Raw genomic sequence first — 20,000 nt, forward strand, 5'->3', positions numbered from 1 at the left:
TCGGGGAGACTAGAGCTGGTACTAGGGATTGGTTGTAGTATACATTATCGATTGACAAAACGGAAAACCCGCGGACGGGAAAAAGAGACAAAAAATACACTCCCAATTCCCACCCATTACTCGCTCTAATCAACGATAGATTGGCATTGATAAAAAATTGATGAATTGGATCCGCCACTAGAGAGGCAGCTGCCGTTGGGAGTGTGGAATGGAAATGAAACTTGCACAGAACAGATAAGATTATGTTCGTACTATTGCGCCCAAGCTTTCGCTATAAGCGAGTTAAGAGTGCAAGGGAAAAAACGAGACGAGCCGGAAGCATATCGCCGATGCATCCATCGTATCGATCGCGATTACTATCCTTCCCGCGTGGCAGTATCTGCAACTAGATGGATGGATGACAGCGCAATTACAGCGCTATCGAACATTATAGACCCTTGGAATGCATAATAATGGGATGATAAAACTTGATGCGATCCCCCATCCCTAGGAAGTGTCTTCGTGGCTTCAATTTTGAAACGAACATAAGACTCTGATGTTGCATCACAAGAAAAACTCTTAATAGAGCCAAAAATTAAACTAGAATGTTATACAACACCGAGAAAATTATACATTGCAATTGCAAAAACCAGAATCCTCATCCAAAGAACCATTAACGAGAGTGCAGGCAGATGACGGACCCGGTCTTTATACATTCAACTCAGCCGAATTCAGATTGTATAACGGTATCGCCTTGGATGTCGTAGGAACACGAGGCAGAAATTAGCGAACAACATCGCTACGACCGCATCCACCACCGTGCTGAGGAGACAACCATTGAACTAACAAACTTTCTTGCGGTTTTCAGCACGAACAGGATTTTGTCTCTTCATAAATATGCATGATTCTTCCCGTCCGCTGTTCGCATCGCATTACTAAACAGATCGTTTCTGGGCTGCTCTCCAAGAGGCAAATAATGCATAAAGCAAAACATTGTTTGCGATTCATTGAAGCGATCGGGCATTTACGTTACGAATGATAAGACAAACTAAACTGATAATCAATTTTTTAATACTAAAGTTAAAATATTTGAATCATTTGAAGAGTCTTACTTATGACTTCATGCTTCTTTTGATGTCCCGTTGTGACGGTTGCCGCTGTACCACTGGTTGTGATAATTCTGCAAATATATCCACAAAATTAAATAGGTGCCCTTGTCTTGTCCGCTCCAGATCAGCGATTATCAGCTCAACGTACCTCTGTGTTCCTGTTTGCTGCAGTGTAGATGGATCGTTCACGACGATCATCCGCCGGACGGCTTTGTTGCCGTGTGTGATCGCTCCCTTGCCATCCTTCTGCACTATTATGCTAGCACCGTCCGGTAGCTGCAAGTATGGCATCTGTTAGAGAAAGAACACACCACAATCCCCATGATGCGTGCATGATGATAATGACGATGATGATGTGTTTTGACAAAGAGTTGGTTGAATTTTGGATATACACAACGGGGACAGGACGACACACAACACAGCCGGAACACAAGGCACGACAGGATTGTCATCCGTATCATTCCGATCGAAGTGATTTCCACACAGTGACGCCACAGTGATTGAATTAATGACAAAACGGCAATCCATCGTGAAGCAGTGTATCGCGCGTTCATGTTGTAGATGATTGGTGGAAGGATGATCATGGTGAATGGTTGTGGTTGGTGAAGAAGGTGTCATGTTCGGAGGGACGTTGAAGAGTATAGAGAAAGAGAAAGAGAAAGAAAAAAAGAAGCAAAACATTTGGATGAGAATCAATCATTTATACCAATTGGGTTGATTTGGTTTTGTCTGCTCGGAAGCAAACCTAGAACAGCTTCCATGATATTTCGACCAATTCATTCTCGAATCTTTCTTAACCAATCCAATTATGAGGAGTCCGTAGATTGTGAACGTATGATTAGAGTATTCGCCCATTCCTTTTGTTGTCGTTTCAACGTTTCATCGCGATAGTACGCTAGAAAATTCGGCAGCCTACAGTATATGCTTTCGGAACAATGAACGCCAATAAAAGGAATCAACGAAGTAATGCTACTTGGATGTAAGAGGATGATGCCGAAGTTCTAACATGGATAAATCGTTTAACAAATGTAAAGAATATGAAGATGTATAGTTGATATGAGAATTCGTTGGCTTCCCATTTTCAGTTCAGTAGAGCAGTTCGAGACGAAGGTATGTCACAATCAGCTGATCCTTTATCTGGATCTTCTACGTACACATTCAACACACCAACACATACTCCATTCATGCCTACCGTTTAACATCCCAGCAATAAGCTATCACTGGGTGCTGGTGTATTATACCCAAAGAGCATAAGAAGAGTTATTTTTCTCCGTGCGTTCTACAATTCGTCCCTTTCCATCTTGAAGAATAATTCTTCAAAGTGCTACACATCAGTGTGTAGATAATATGGTGTAGAGTTAAACATATTAATGGCTTTTTTTCTTTTTTTGTCATTAATGCACACCAACAAGACAAGAGCAGGTGCGTAGGATGCTGCTGACAAGTGTCATTGCGTATGTCGTACGTATATGTTAAGCACGTGATTGACGTATTCCTTCCAACAGAGAAGCATTAAAATATTTAAAGAAATCTGTTATTATAATTCATTGAGGCCCATATGTAACAATATCCCACGGATAACAATGTCGCATTCGAATAACAAATGTCGATACTATCACCGCAAAACATCGGATCAGCTGTTTCCACATACACGTACACGTGAAGCTTATGCCGACATCGACCGACCAAAACAAAATATCAAAAGACCTGTGCTGACGCGGCAGGGGGAGAGAATGTCATTCGGAAACAGGTTGTTTGAAGCCTGGAGGACCTGGCAAGAGAGGAGAACCACAGTACCAACCACCACTACCACTCCACGACGCACCGTAAACACGAATATTCCCCCTCTTCGTAGAAAGATAGAAGACAGCCTAACCACCAATACTGTGTCGAGTGTGCGTCTCCTCTTGCTCCTTTTTGATTGTCCCCGTAGTGTCCTGGGGTGTGCCGAAATGTGCCAACCGGCCCATGGAGTAACAATATTACCAACACCAGTCAAGAGCTAATAATAGCGGCCTTTCGTCTGTATTTCCCTCAACGGCCTAGCGCTTTTGCATAGCATCTGCAAGGTTGATACAGCATTCCGGATTTTTAATTCTAGACAATCGAATAACTATATCACAAAAGATTAGATTTTATGCTCCAGTTCTATAACAAATGTATAAAATTCTTCCGACCAAGAGAACTTCTCTTATCCCGAGAATTGTGATTCATGTAATAATGAACCTGCATTTAATTGAAATTTGATATTACCATAATGCTGGCTCTGGATTCAACCGAACCTAACAGTTCCAGACCTTCCACTGCTAGATTAATATAATTCGAAACGATGGAAAACTAGAATCCAGCAAAAAAACATGATTGCGGATGCGGTAAATTAATAACCAGCGGCGCAGCCATACGATACTGTACAAAGTATCCGAGAAACTCGTCAATACGACCTCCTGTCTGTGCTGTTCCGGAAGCATCCTTCGAACGCGAAAGCATCCCATGCCCGCGTGCACTGTGGGAGTAAGGTTGATGCCTGATGATGAATTAGATTACGAAGGATAAAACAATGAACTACGCCACATTTCCTCCATCTTGGGTAGGAAACGGAAAATTTAATTCAACCCACTGTGTATCATACCCAAAAGCGGTATAGACCTACAGTCCATGGGCTTCATGAGGATCAGAATATCACGGCAATGCGTCCCGTCGCCCCGGACATACTGAACAATATAATACATCCACCAGGCAATCGGTTATTATAGAAAATACGAGATAGATGATTATGGTACCAAGCAGGAAGTGAGTGGAAACCCACCACCGTCCGAAGCCAAAGTTCTACAGCAAGCAACGTACAAGTCCTTCCCGGGCCGGCCTGGTGCAATCCCAATTTGGTGCACGTCGGGCGCCTTTCAGATGCACCAAATTGGATCGGTTACTCTCTAACGTCAAATTCAATCATGATGCTCTACAACATCCTGCCGTTAGCTGCTACGAGTGTACGGTGCAAATGGTCTCTGTGGCCACCAGCAGGCCTCTGTGTGAAGGCGAAACCTGAATTTCAATTTACGAACTAGCAACAAACTGTATTACCGACTGCTGCGCTTTATAGGCTTTTCACCGTACACGCCACATCCTGTTGATAAAACGATGACGCAGATAACCCTTATACCCTCCTGAGGCCATTCGCAAACCGGACCAGTATAGGCGTACGAACTTCGTAAACATCATCACGCGCCAGGGATGCACTGCCCTCGAACCGTTTCGCTCTCTTTCACCTTCATAGTGTAAGAGAAATCGCCAGGATCTGTGGAGCGACATGAAATCTACATTAAATTCCCACCATCATCATTCCAGAAACCCTTCCAAAAGCCACAGGAGGCAAGGATCCTACCGGCGGCCTTTCGGGCCCATTCCAGTATGTAGTATTTGGTGGATACGACACACGCCTGCAGCTGATGGAGACCGGGATATGGGGAATGAATTTGGGGAGTGCACAGATACTCTGACGCACCGGAACTCCGGGCACAACCACCAGAAAGAAGGGTAGACTAGGAGCTAAAGAGCATACAATCGCGCCATCGTCAGCAGCTCCTCTCTCTCACACAGATGACCCCACACGGAATGGGGGGGCCACAAGCCATACCAATACGCAAAAGGGAGCTACCCAGAGTAGGGAAAGCCTCTACCCACCACCCACCTCATGGAAGAGGGTGGCAGCAGCATGGCAGACCCTCATGCCTGTCGTCGTTGTCTATGGTGTAGTATGTTGTATCCCCAGCACCATAAGAAGAATGCCGTTCGTACGGGACGCAATTGGCGGGAAAAGTGAGTTGTGTCTGTGCGTGTATGTGTGTGTGTGAGTGACTATGCTCTCCGTTGTAATTATGCTACAGTATTCGAGACCGTATCCTCTCATTCTAGGTGCTTAGCATAGTAACGAATATAAACTTTCAACAATTGGATACAAAACAGTTTAAATATCTTGTGGAAACCTTCACGTCAAAACCAGACATTCCATGCATTCCCCTTCCGTCATACCATATGAACATACTTCGGTCATGTTTTGAAGGAGCAGAGTGTAACGACCTGCAACAAGCACTTGCGATAAGACCGCCATGGCTTTTACTGTGCCAAAGATTAGGCATGTACGCTCCACGCTTCCCCTTCTCCCCAAGGGAACGGAGTGATAAGCAAGTTTGAGGCTTACTTTGAAGCAAACAAAGCCTCTAACCACCACCACCACCACCACCAGTCGTCGAATCGTTCGACCAAAAGTCGAACATCACCCTAATGCGTGAACTACTGGTTGGTAATGTAGGTCCCCCGAAAAATAATGTATACTTTCGGAAGTGAAAGCATACGCGCCTTTTTGCATATTTATAAACCGCCGCCCCGAGGGCGCTTATCACAAGTGTTCCACCGAACCCCTTGCACGAAACAAACAAACAAACACCAAACAGAGAACAATAATCCAGCAGGCGAGCGCGCCCGCCCATGTGTTATCACAACTGCACCAGAGGAGCAAAGTGTGAAACCGCGACATACGCGACGCATATGGGCACACCCGATGGAGCAGCCGCATGCATGCGCGATATTGAAACCAAATGTGCCCTGGCAAAGCCACCACCACCGCGAGAGAATACAACGTGCCCGGGGCGTGCTTACGATTTCGTTCTAAAATGGGACGTTCCGCATAACGGAAGAGCACTATTGCTATCACATTTTGGGATGCATTTACATGTGAACGCAACCATATGGTCGAATGGCAAAAAACGGTCTTATTACTCTGTTGCGTGAAGTTAGCATTCATCTACTGCAGAAGTAGCTGATCAGAACTCTCTAGATGTTGCTGATCAGAGGATTGTCCGGAGAGCAAGTTCTGGAAACCATCGGACATGTATCTCATCACTATCATAAACATTAATTTTGCCGACAAAAACTTGTTCCCAACAGTAGTATATTTCGAAGAAACCGCACAACGATAAAAATTCCATGGCGTTGGCGGTCAACAGATGACAGGCCAGTTCCACGAGGCACCGAACCGAAAGCAGGAAACGCAAAGCTCATTCTTTGATCTCGCACCCCAAACACCAAATTGATCTGTTGCCAAGTGTTTACAAGCGGATCGAAGCGGAGGCTACTTCATCCATAACTCCACCGCTCGACGCTGGCTAATTACTCAGCCTCCGATCTCATCAATGATACCTCTCTCTCTCTCTTTTTCGCTCACTGACGTACAGATGCAACACCGCTGACAGTCCTTCTTTGATTTATATCCACAACAAGCGCTCGGTGGCACGTTTAACCTTGGGAAATGGTTTTAAAAAATGTTAGGAAGAGCAAAAACCCCCCAAAAAAAAAGGAACCCAAATTGCACCTCTTTTCGGTGAATTGAAACGAGTTTTTTTTCCTCACAACCAGGAGCAGCAAAGAGCAGACAACTGCGAGGAAGGGGGAGCTGCTGGTCCCTCCCTCATCAACCAATAAAGCCGCGGCTACTCTACAAGGCCACTTGTCTCACTCAGTGAGTCCCCGCAGTGATGGTGCCACTAGACACACTAGACCAATTAAGTGGGAAGACGTTCCAATCAATTGAATTAATTTCTAGCTTCCAAGCGGCGAGTTCTCACAGCTCGGCCGGCCCTAAGGTTCACATTTGAGATCGCGCATTGGTGCAACGGGCAACCAGCAATTCATTTCAATTGATACAACATTAAACTTCAATTTCAAATGCATCATACGACGCTTGTGCATGATTTACCTCTAATGAACTACACGGATGAGATTGCAGTACTGATGCAACTGGAACGTCCATCATTAACATCATAAGAGCATTGACGTCAGTAGTATCGAAGAAGGATAATTTTCAAGACAAATTTACTAGGTCGCTAAAATCAAGCGGCAATAAAAAAAAACGATACAAAAGCGTACAGTAAACAGTCTCAAAAAAGCATGCAAAATTGCTAACACCACCACCACCACCAGCGTCTCGCAGAAACCCGCCACAAGTTTCAATGTCAAGTTCAACTTGTCGCAATCGTCGATTCTTCTGCTGCTGTGCTTTGTTTGTGTAGCTCGTTTCTGTAATTTTTTTTTGTACACAACAAGTGTGTTGAATATCGGGAGGCAGCAGCATAACTACACACCACCATCAGCATTTGCTACAACACACCTTCATCATCACACCACACCACCACCACACCGAACCGATGATGTTCCGGTGTCTCTGTCTTTCTCTCTTGCTGTCTCTTCGGACGTACACCACTGGGAGGAGGGGACTAGGCGCATGTCACACAACCAAACAGCGGCAACCAACCAACCACACTACACACTACACTAACTCCAAACACGTGTGCATCATGATGTCGATATCATAATACGCATAATTTCCTGCAACATACACACAGCAGACATACACACACACAGCAGACACACACACACCAGCGTGCTGACTCATTCAGCAGACACACCAATCGGAATCGAAAACATGTGTGTCTCTCTCCAGAGTGTACACAAGTCATAGACTGCTTGGAGGACTGGAATGCAGATGTAGAATTGGAATTAGTGTTCCTCGTGCTACTCGGATTGAAACCGACGATTGAAACCGAAGTTTAAGTTTCAACACTGAAAATAAATACCTTTTCCAACTTCGAGCCCCCATAACACCCTAGAGACGATCAGGATAGTATTTCAATTGACAAATTAAATTGATAAAAATGAAAACCTTGCAACATTGGATCCAACATGTTTTTTGTAGCTCGTTTGTTGGTAAACAAAACTACGACGGAGCGCACAAACACGCATACACACACACACACACCTGGACGGAACACAAGAGGTTCGGTCGCTCCTTTTTTGTGCAATACCACCTCAGCAACGACGACGACCACCACCACGTCACAAACACGGCAGCAATAGGCGCGGCCATGTGCCTCACGCACTTCTCTTCTCTTCGTCGTGTGGCGCTCTCACTCTGTTCCTGCTGCTGCTGTTTTCGTGTCCACAGCACGCACGCACACCCGTGGCGTGAGTATGCGCGGAGGGTGCGCGCGCGAGGGCTCTATGAAACGCAAACATGAAACATGCAACATACACACCACCAACCAAACCAAGCCAAGCCCCTCTCTCTCTCTCTTGGCTGTGGCTGTGCAAATCCCCTCTACGGTGCACTACTGACCTAGACGCGATTATGATAAGAATCAGGGCGCTTCTGCGATTGATAAGGAAACCAGGCGATGGCATTCCTAGTCCAGACCAGGCTCAGGGGAATAATTCCGAATTATGCTTGGGATGATGAGAGGGCACGCTGCATAAGCCACCTTCTTGGCAAGATAATCAAATCAGAAATCGGTGAAAGTGAACCGCGTTCCCTGGAGAGAGCCGCGCGTTCGTAAGGTCAAGGACGTTTGCACTTGTCAGCGTGCGCGCGCGAAGGGAAAAGAGACCACGCACACCTTGAAAGACGAACGAAGGAAGACGAAGACAACGGGCACACCCGTTATACACAGTGTCCGTTTCCGTGTCTTTTCAGGAAGATGATGATGGTGTGCGATAGAGTAGTAGAGTCAAAAGGAGAACACGTCTACTCATTCCCTTTCAGCGATACCAAGAATCCGCCACCGCTTAGAGCACCATCGGAATGCTCGCCACCTTTCGCCAGCGGCGAACACACACCTCTCTCTGTCTCTCTCGAGGAGCATTATCATTATCATCATTATTAGTGGGACAGCAGGCGGTACCGGCCGGCAACCCCGATGGACTTTCATCATCTCGACATGCGGTTGCGAGTACGCACTTCTACACGTTGCCGCAGCTCATACCTTCGTCGTCGTCGTCGTCGTTGTATTAGCACAGTTCGGTTATGAGGAGCTAGTGATGGTGGTGGTCGTGATCGGCGAATACTACAAAAAAGGTGCCACACTAGCGCCCGTGATTTTGCTGCTGTGTGCACGAGGCGCCACCGGATCAAAACAAACCCCTCCCACCAGTCCACCCAGGGACCCACTCGTACTTGCCTCGAGTTACCAGAGATAGCCCCCCGCCCGGGTGGCCTTGTGGTGAAGGACAGACCAGGCGGAAATAAAATTCGAGGAATTAAAACAACACAACAAACAAATCCCGTTTCTCGGTATCAGAAACCTGTGGAAGACACATTCGATTCCCTGATGGAATGATTCCCCCATTCGACACCAATACTGAAGAGAGCATATGGGGATATGTAAATACAGCGTTACAGTCGTCGTCGTCGTCGTCGTTCTCTCCATTCATTGGTCATGAACTTGACCCAGTGCCAGCAGTTTATCGACTGACACTGTTTCCCGGAAGAGCAACAGGTCAAGAATGATTGCTAATTTATCTGGAGTTGCTACAACGCCGCTGTAGCTGAATCCCTATAAGTAATGGAATTCAATTCAGCATCGTCGCTTTTAATACTGAATGGATTCGAGATCCAAAGATGCTTTTACCTGCAACAAGCACATGTGATAAGACGCAATCTACAGTTTTGCTGAAACATGAAACCACAAATTGCATATTTTCGTTTGTGCGCTGGGTCATTTCCTAAGGCAATTCTTTGAAACAAGCACGCAGTATCACGATAAAAGGGGGTCGCTCTCTCACAACACACGTACCTAGCAGTGCGGAGAAGGTGGCCATCCAAAACCACAACGCAAAGAACCCGCAAATGCCCTATAGCCTCTAGCAGCAGCAACGCTTTTCACGCCTTTTGTTCCAAGCTTCGGAGCAGTAGCAGTATTTAAACCAGTTTTCGCCGAAATCTCCGGCCAGTTTTTGGGATCCTTTCTTCTTCAGCGAAGCGAACAACAACCCAAATCCAATCTTTAGGAGTTGAACGGGCGCTCTGACCACAAAAACGTCATATGAGACATTCCTTCAGGTTCTGATGGAAGAATGTGATGTTGAGAAGTATTTAAAAAGATTTATCGCGTCTCACCATTCGATGGAAATGGAAATTACCACAAAAAGGTCGTTTAGGTTAGTTCCGACGTGAGTGGCAGGTCTATAACCATTAACGGTGTGACCTCCCGTCGTCGAATACTAATTCAATTAACTTTGTAACGGTCTAGTGTGAGAACATAATACATAAGCAGGATTTTGTCCCTTAAATCATGGCGCCAGTAGCTATATCGCTGGATCGGCTGTTAAGATATGCAGCAATATTCAACGGGGAACGACTAAAAAGCTTCAATTCATAAGACACCGACCCCGAATCTGCGCGCAGGTAGAAAAACAAATCCGGCATAAGCCTTTAAGGTGTGTCTCTCACATCTACAATAAGATGTCGCAGAAGAAGAATCTGACGAATGCATAATCACAATTGAACCAACTGGTGATTCCACCGGAAAGGTAGTGGAATACATTATCCTACCTTCGGACACACGGCTACAACGCCCAAGTCCCAATCCGAAGACGCTATTCAAAGGGATCCGAACTACCTTCCCGTCCTTCGTCCGCATATGTATGCATATGGATGCCGCATTAAAGCATGGAGACACCCTCCAGCCCTACCTCCTTCGTTTGGACACGCGAAGATGAATTGTTAGAAAGTGATTTATGTTGATGTATGGACATAAAAACGAGGTGTCTGCGGTGTCCCCGGCGGCTTATCTTATCTTGCAATCAATCGTGCGCAATAGCGCCCAGGTGTGCGTTGAAGAGATATCTTGGTTCTTCATCGATCGAAAGCTGTCTAGCGTTGGCTGTCTAGTGAAGTGGAGTAATTGTTGAGCTAATTGTTCGGATGTTTATTGCGATGGAACTATACTGAACGCTTTACCACCTTCTCTTGTATTCAGATAGATATTACTGCGAAGTTTTATTGATTTTTGACATTAGACCTGTTGATCTAGCGAGGCACCACGGAGTCGAACAGCAACGATCAAGTACTCTTTAATAAATCTCATAGAACCAAAACTAAGTAGCCTTGGTGTGAGAAAGACGTGCAGAGGTCCAAAGTTCTAAAAAAACCAAAGCAACCTTGCTGTTCTTGTGGCGCTTTTCGCCTACGATTAACATTCCATTTTCACTGGCTAAATCAAAAGAACTTTTATAATTCCCTCACTTTTGCCATCCCACAAAGAACTAGAGAACGTATTCCTCTTCTTTTCTCACGAGTAAGTGCAACCGCAACGTGGCGATGCAAGCAAATTCTTGCCTTTTCTCAGCCCGGGCACTTTTGAGGCAGTGCAGCGCAGCAGCACATGCAGCAGCAGCAGCAGCAGCAGCAGCAAGAAAACGAAGAAAGAATAACATCTTGAGCACGGTCCGTTGGTGCCGACGTCGGTGTGTTGTTGTCGGTTGGTCGACTTGGAGAAGCCACAGCGGAACGCATCATCATCATGGTGGTGGTATCGTTGCTGGTTCTTTTTTTTGCTTCTGTACTTTGGAAGGTTCTCTTTCAAAGGAACCGATTCCAGGGCACCACCAGACCAGGTAGCTCAGGCCGACACGCACGCAGGTGAACGGGAAACCCCCAGAAACCCGTTTCGCCCTCGCCAGGCAAGTCAGTTTGCGGAGCCAGATTTTGGGAAAGGGAAAATAACAAAATGGTTTCGCCAGAACGCCACCTTTCCATCTTCTTCTCTGTGGCTCCTCCTAGAAGGGACCTGAGGTCGGTTTCCACAGCAACATCCTTCTTTCCCAGAACAACGTCCACTTGGTTTGAGGTTAATATTTCGTTTGATTGCAACGGAATCCTGGGAAATCTCGAGCTCGAGACGGTTACTAGCTAGCAAGCTACGACCGAGAAACCGGAACGGAGTGATCAGCGCAGATGCTTATCAAATGATAACCGACCAGCACCATCTGAGAAATACGTAACGAGCGTTTTAACATGAAAGGTGCCATCATTTGCGGATGCTGATAAAAGAAAAGGGTCACAGTGTCACAGCTCTTCAGGGTGAGGTTGACACAATAAGGTGGTCCGTTTTGCAAAATGGTAAACACAATTTACGGTAATTGATAAACTTTAGCAAGTGAATGTCGAATACGATGATTCCTAAGCTACGTCAAAGCGGAGGGTCTAATGAAACATTTCCCACAGTTTACGTTGTTCAGTTACTTCAAAACCGTATTTGAAGCCAATAAATCAACTTCCATTGAACGGCCCGCCCCACCCGGAAGCGCATTCGTTGCAAATTGCTGCTCGGACACAGAAACGCAAAAGCGCGTCTGGTTTATGTTCTCTAACGGACCGCTTCGTCGGTCTATCGACGATGGCGAACGAACACACACCTCACGGTTGAAGGATGCTCCAAAAGTTTGTTTTATGCAATTGAACATAGCGAAACCCTGTAGCTCGCTGAAGGGATGGCGAACAAGCAACATCCGTCAGTAGCAGCAGCAGCAGCAGCAGCAGCGAGCCGGGAACAACATTCCGCAACCAAATTGAAAATCGCAACGAAAAGCAATCTCCTCTGTAAAGCAATGAAGGAGAAGAGAACCCTCTTTCCCTTGGCAGAGGGTCTCTGAACACTTCGAGGCAGTCGCGGCTCACGTTGGCGCTGAACAAGCTGATCATTTTGCGCGGCTTCTTCCATGGCTCCATGGGTTCCCCGCCGTCGCCAATTTTATGTTGTAGAACACAACGTTCTTTCTCTCTCTCTCTCGCTCTCTTTGCCATTCTCTACAATGTGGCTACACAACGTGCAATGTTGGATGATGGTGCCCTGACGTGCTCATGGAACAACCCACTAGAGGGAGACGGATTTTCCCACTTCTAATCTGAAGATCAAAAGCCAGATCCTCCTCCACTGTTTCTACTGCTGCTGCTGCTGATGTGTAGCGCGCGGCTATGGTTGCTAGCACCAGTCACGAACTGTGTTCGTGATAATGGTGATGATGATGTAACGCTGCATCCATAGCAACGCCACCGAGATATTCGACAGAGTTTTCATATTTTATCATTTATTTTAGACAAATATATTGCAAGAAAAATAAAAGAACGATAATAACTCAAATATAAATACAACATTCTGCGGCAGCAATACACACATTCCCCCATCGAAAGGTACACACATTTGCAGGCATTCGGTACTACCGGGGAGCAATCGTGCCCCGTGGGCGCAGCAGGAAATCCATGTAGCCGAAAGGAAAACTAAACCCTTTTCCCGCCCAAAACCTGTCATATGCACACACGCACTCACACACACACACACACACAGAGTAGAAAATGCTTGGCTTTTCGGAATCGTTTGAAGATGGGTGTAAGTGAATAGTCGTGTCTCCGTGTGTCCATGTGTGTGTGTGCGTACATTTCATTGGTATTCAATGTTTACATTCTCGCTTAAAATAGAGTTCCCCGACCGGTGCTGCTGCTTTGGATGATGATGATGTGTGAGAGTGTGCACCGACGACACAACATCAATTGGATGAAGGAGCAGAAGAGAAGGTGGGAGGAATCTGACAAAAACAAACAAATGCACCATCGTCTTGGCTTGGTTGCTTCGTTGAACTCAAGGCCTACACCATCACAAAATGCATTTCCTGCTGCTTTTCAAATAAAAGAAAACCAAGGCAAGCGCAGCGGCTCGCCCACTAGAAAACGATTCGTCTCCCCGTCCCTCTTGAGCCTTTGGGGTGGATCGAATGTCAATTTAAATGAATAAAAGAGGAGAATGCATTCTTCAATCCGCCGTCGCCCCCTTTCTGATCGGTGCAGTGAATGGGTCGATTCCCTATTCACAACGTGACCTCCTGCTGCTTCTCCCTCCCATCCCCGGGTCTTGGGTCGTACATCGGAACCAGAGAGCTCGCGGTGATGGTTTGGGGAGTTTCCAATGCAGTTTTGCTCGCTCGAATCCCAGGCGCTGGGCTGGAGAGTCTAGTGCTCCATGAGCTCCGCAGCTCGCAATTCTCCGCCTCTCTCGCAAGCGCTATCAGTTTTCCTTCGTCCAAAAAGAGACAAAAAGCAGTTCCCATTCCCGATCGGTGATAATGAAAGTAAATGAACCGCCGAGCGCGGTAATCGAAGGAATTAAGATGCGGGATCGGGACGTCTTCTAGAACATTTGTTTTGCACGTACGCAGCCACGTACACACGGAGCATTGGCCATGGTTGTGTGGTGATCGTTCGTCGTTCAATGTGTCGGGCGCGCGCTAACGAAATGCTAATGAGATGACGAGCTGCAAGGGGTGGTGGTTGTGTTGTTGCCTGTGCTCATCATTCCCTCAAAGTGGGCACACAACAGCATTAGTGACATGACAGTTTGCTAGCGGATCTAATTACCGTGCTGCCGAGCAACTATGCTTCGAGATCCGACAAAAAGGCGCCACAATCCAGGGTGGCGGAGGTGGACCGCGATGACATTCAACGTTCTTCTCTCGCGCGCTACCAAGAAACGTGAGAGCTGCTGATGTGGTTATGTACAGCGCAACCGCACACACACACACGCGCAGAGCGTGAGAGCGTTCTTGTACCAAGTAAATAACGCGGCGCCAACCAACACACTAACGCGCGCTCTCTCTCCCTTTCTCACTCTCAATTTAGTTGCCCGCTCTCATCACACGCACTCTGTTCGCTCCCAAAAAGGGTGGGAATGGTTTTCAATTTTTTCGCTCCGCCATCTTGGTTTTTTCGATGCGCATCGCTACAATTCGAAAAATCGAGAATTACCGCACGAAAACGAACAGAAAAAGGCGATCCGTAAAGTTTCGCTCGTTGTGTCGATGCTGGAAACTGTTTCGCCTGTCGAATGGTGTCTTTTCGAAGCCAAAGCGTTGCTGATTATGCAAGCACCTTATGCCAAGAGGGAAGGGGCCTCCTCAGCGGGGAATGTAAATTCCATCATTTACTCCTTTTGCGTCGCAGAAATGGCCCATCTTCTCGAGCAAAAGGAAACAAACTGCTGCTCATTCGAGCGCCGTGTCGCTGGCGCGCTGGTCATCCGCACCTCTTGAAAGCACTCCACGTCATCATCAACAGCAGCAGCAGCAAACACACTCGACATCCTCAAAAAGCATACGCATCGGAACGTATCACGTTTGCCTCACAAACCAGCAGCAAAAGCACCTTCTGTTATCCAAGATTTTAATTAAATTCTTTTCTCTTCGACACGCGCGGTACCCGGATGGTGGTGATGCAATCGCTGTCGCCATCTCGCTTCTGCTCTGTCGCCGGCGCTATCGCTCTAGTTCGCTCTGGCACTCTCGCGCGCCGTTTCGCTGCTGCCTTCAGTTCAAACAGCAAAAGCAGCAGCAACACACCGTGGCCGCATGATTGATGTCACACTTCGGAAGGAGGCTACTAGATGCTGCTGTTGCCGAGATGCTGATGCTGATGCTGGCTGGTTGAATGGCCTGCTGCGCTATTGCTGCTACTACTGCCACGGCCTACTGCGCCAGCATACGCGGCTGCCGGAACACACGATGAATATGCGGCGCCATCCGTTTCGCAATGCTAACTAAATGCGACAACCGGCAGCGGTTGCGTTGCTGGCTCTCTCAGTAATGCACTAGCGGTGGTCATTTTCAACGCACTTTTACCACAGAAGACACCTCTAATGACAGCGGCAGCAGCACCAGCAGCAGCAGGCCGATCCGATTCGTTGGACAGTCAGCAAACAACAACAGCAGCAAGAATCATCACACCATGACCCAGCCGCCGTCGAACGCTGAACGGGTACACAAGCAGCAACAGCAGCAGAAGCAGCAACAAGAAGCCAGCACCACGACACGACACCTTACAGCCGCGAGTCGCCATGTGGTGGTTGCGTGTGTATGGTGTGTGTGTTGCTCACCGCACACTACGCGGCGTGATGCAGTCGATGGCGAGGGGCAGGACGCCACACAGCATTCCTTTGCACACACCACCATCAAGACGGCCAGGCCAGGCCACGGCCGCTGTTCTGCCGGTCGGTCGGATCGGATTTGTCGGGATGAGAAAGAGGAGATCAAGACCGGGGGGGATATCCCCTCGCGGCGACACCTCTCTATCAAACGCGATTCTTCTTCTCTGTCCCGTTCACACACTACTTGCACAATTTCTCCCCACATCCATAATACCACCGCGACTTGCCTTCCAAACACGTACACGTACACACCACCAGAGCAAGGGGTGGTGGTGGTGGCGGCTACACGCACCTCTCTCTCTCGTCATCGCTGTGTCGTAGTGTAGTTGGTTACCAGCAACAACAACAACACCACCAACCAGTGCGCGTAGCCAAAACACAACGGGCAACGCACACAGAATAAAGTATTCCGAAAAAGGTTTCACTGTCCATGGCAACAACAACAACACCACACACCATCGTAGAGTAGCATACGCGGAGAGAGCAGCATATCCTGTTGGGAACAGGAAGGGGGTCCTTTTTCGGCAGTCGAATGCCTACGACATACACACGCGCGCGTCACATACAACCACCACCCAGAGCCAGAGAACAGATAGAGAGAGACCGGTGCGGCCCGGAGGCAGGCTCACACCACCACCACGAATGTCCTTTTTATGCTTTGTGTGGCGACGTGCGTGCTTGTGTGTATGTCGTGTCCTTGCACTGTTCGAACCTATTTGCGAACGAAGCATGCTCTGTGGCCGGAGCATAAGCCTACTGCCTTGTGGTTACCACCAGCCACCACCGTTTGCTACAGTTCGCAATGTTCCCTCTCCTTCTTCATGTGGGATTGTTTTGATACATTAAAGAGATCACCAACACCTCGGAAAGGTTATAGAATTCAAGTTCACGGCTTTAATGAGCCAACTAACAACAACAACAAAAACACTGCCATCGCAAACACAAAGCGCGAATGGATGGAATCAAAACAAACAACCCACTACACGTTGCTAGGTACACTACTACTATGGGATTGTAGCGACGACGACGACGACGACGACGGCGGCGGCGGCGGCGGTGAACAGCAACTAGCACCAAAGCGCGCACCACATGATCGGCACTCGGCTGGCGGCGCTGGCAACATAATTATCGTTCTAGGCTTAGTGTGTGGGGCCCGACCGCGTATGACGCATGCGGTGGTGGTGGTGGTGGTGGTTGGAAGTGTGTAGTGACCGACCCAGCATGTTACCTAGCACCTCCAAAGAGCAGCCGGCGAAAGAAGTAGGCACTGGCGCCAAAGAACGGTGCCGTTTTTGTGTTGTTGTTGTTGCAGTAGTGCAATCCAAACAAAACCTGCTCATGTCCCCTTAAACACACTCTACCCCCTTTCGAACGCACACCACACCGTGCCTGTGTGTGTGCATACGTCGCACGTGTGTGGATGGGTTGGATGTGTGATGGCATGTATCTTTCTCACACCGATGGAAGATGGGATGTGTTCTATTATGCTCGGTTTTCATTCCGAGCATAACATTATCACTTTCCGGGAAGTATATGCTCACACACGCATCCCAGCCAGCCGATGTATGCGTTACAGGTATGTGGCCTCTCTGCAAACCAACATTTCTCCTACAATTGCCTAATGCCCATCGAAAAAATAAAACGCATTATTGCATTTTCATTAAAGGGCGCCGCTTTCGCAATCACTTTCCACACGTGCAGAGCTCTCCGAGACCATCTCGCGCGCTGAACGAGACAAACATGACGACGACAACGACGAAGGCGACGAGTATGCAAGGTGTTAAGTGTGTCTGTCCATCCACGTGATCGCACCGACGACGACGACGACATACATTAACATCATGTGTCACCACTGCGAGTCCCAAACCAGCGGCACGTACACACGGACTGCTAGTAGCTAGCGCAACTGGTCAAACAGCATCTTCGGGTCGAGGCAATTTGTGTGCGCAGGGAGTATATGTGTGTCAACTCGAACTCGGGCCCGGACAGACGAACGGACGGACGGATTAAAATACCAATACCCCACACATCCATCGTGAAAGCGCCATTACGAAACCGCGAAACCGGATTTCTCTCTGTTTACATACAAATGGGCAACCCCGGCGAACAGAGGACAACCTGAACCTGAACGAACGGGGGGAACGAACGCGCGCGCTGTGGACAGATACAACGCACGCGATAAACAAATTTCGGGGCGAGCTACAACACAATACAACATGGACTATTTGGACGAGCATTGCTAATTAGGGCTCAGGAAGAGCCATTTCCACCTACCGTTGATGCGTCCGCTGCCACATTGTAGGTGATGTTGGGCGCTATCTCGACCACGGATTCGCCCCGCGTATTCTCGCCGTAGCCCCAGGTATAGTTAAAGTTGGACGGCGGGTTCGTCTGTGCCGCACACATCTTGGCGGTGGTGTTCTTGGGTAGCAATCAAACGACGAAGACGAATTTCTTCCACCGCTCGTCTGTTGTCCACCAACACAACACACTCTGCTGGAGGAGATAAGAACAACACGTCGGTGGCGCCGCCAACGACAACCACGAAAGGATTCCGGCCACAGAAGGTTCCTCTCTCTCTCTGTCTCGCTCTCTTTCTCTCCTGTTATCACTTCACCAGCTTCACCAGCGATTCTATGCTTTCTTCTCACACGAACGCACGCACGCACTTGGCCAGTGTTTAATCAATCCTCCTCGACGCACCCCATCTGTGGCGGGACACGGCCGAAATGGACTCGCAGGAAGGGGCGTTGGTATTCACTTCATTCACTCATGCACGCACGCACGCACGCACGGTCACGCAAAGGTGCAAATTAGTGACGAATCCGCTCGTCCCCTCTGTAAACACTCGTCGCTTGCGTATCACTTCGGTTTCCGGTCACCGTCAGGGTCAGTAAATCTGTACGGAAGAAGGAAAAGAGGAATCGAGATTAGTTTTATGCTTTGGGTTGCTTTGATGCGAGCGACAGGAACTCCCAAAGGATGCTTGGATCAAACAGCATCCAAACAGCGAACAATCCATCCCCCGGCCCTGGTCGTCGGATTTGTTTACATCTCGCGACGACGACAACGGGTGAGTGCGTATGTCGGGGTGTTTCCGTGTCTCGGTGCCGGGCGGAACTTTCACACAACACATCATGATGATGTGCGCGGTACGGCATGTTTCTACTCAAACATGCAGCAGCACTAGCCAACCAGCGCCAGCAGCCGCAGCATCGATAACCAACACCCTTCACCGCTGTTGCTGCCGCCGCACGTGGCACTTCCACCGCGTGTGCGCACACACATACACACACGCGCGCGTGTGGTTTCGCCCTACCACTGCGGTGCGACGGCGGTTGATAATGCACCTCCCTGCCATCGTCATGCTAGATAAGCGCGCTGGGAAGGTGTTAGCGAAAAAGACAGAAAAATTCTGATATCTAAACCCCACTCCGGCTGGAGTATGTGTGTTTGACCGGATCATGTCTCTCTATCCATCGAGGATTCGCATAAAATGTGGCAAATCAGCCGTCGTCGGCACACCACACACTACATACACGTGTCCGTCCGACGGCGACGGCCCCTCGGCGCGCCTCTGTATGGTCGTTGCGCATACACGCACTCTCAATTGGCGCCGGGCGCGCGCGCGCGCCGGCGTGACGTGACAAGGACACACGCACACCGAACCACGCACACACACACGCACGCAGGCTGGCACACCGACACACACCAGCAGCACGGGGCGGGCGCAAAAAGGGCGCGAAAAGTGACACCAGCTCGGAAAGTAGACAAATTTTCACGAACATTTTCCACAAACCAACAGATTACGGGCGCGCCCCCCGTTGCGTGTTCATCGAAGTTGGCGTCAGTTTTACACTCGGACTCGGGCCGCCATTTTTTTTCCAACGCACTCTCTGATGCGGATGCTGCTGTTGCCGGGGGCACAGAATCGCAAGCGAGGAGGGCGCAAACGAGCTGCTAGTGTGTTTCTTTTGTTGGATGTTTTACGCGCTTTTTCTCGAAACCACACAATACGGGGGGGAGCGCGCTGGTCATTAAAATTCGACGCCACACACGCACGTCGATGTTTGCGGGCACACGGAGAGACGAGGGGAGATTGCGTGAGTGTAAA

At 48.4% G+C, this 20,000-nt stretch overlaps 1 protein-coding gene across 9 annotated transcripts in view; it reads right to left on the bottom strand.

The window, feature by feature from the left end:
* LOC125953937 (zinc finger protein 135-like) overlaps positions 1 to 20,000 on the bottom strand; it is a 25,748-nt gene that overhangs the window by 4,541 nt on the left and 1,207 nt on the right. For 7 of the 9 annotated variants that reach the window (XM_049683799.1, XM_049683802.1, XM_049683796.1 and 4 more), the window contains exons 2-4: positions 18,161 to 18,785; positions 1,237 to 1,379; positions 1,092 to 1,159 (exon numbers count right to left, since the gene is read on the bottom strand). In XM_049683799.1, the coding sequence (XP_049539756.1) occupies positions 1,092 to 1,159; positions 1,237 to 1,379; positions 18,161 to 18,292 (343 nt within the window). In that variant the 5' untranslated portion in view covers positions 18,293 to 18,785. Of the gene's footprint in view, positions 1 to 1,091; positions 1,160 to 1,236; positions 1,380 to 18,160; positions 18,786 to 19,425; positions 19,581 to 20,000 lie in introns of those variants that run through there. The other 2 variants (XM_049683795.1, XM_049683800.1) reach the window with 2 other exon arrangements.

Source organism: Anopheles darlingi, chromosome 3 (genome assembly GCF_943734745.1).
Source record: "Anopheles darlingi chromosome 3, idAnoDarlMG_H_01, whole genome shotgun sequence".
Taxonomy (NCBI): domain Eukaryota; kingdom Metazoa; phylum Arthropoda; class Insecta; order Diptera; family Culicidae; genus Anopheles; species Anopheles darlingi.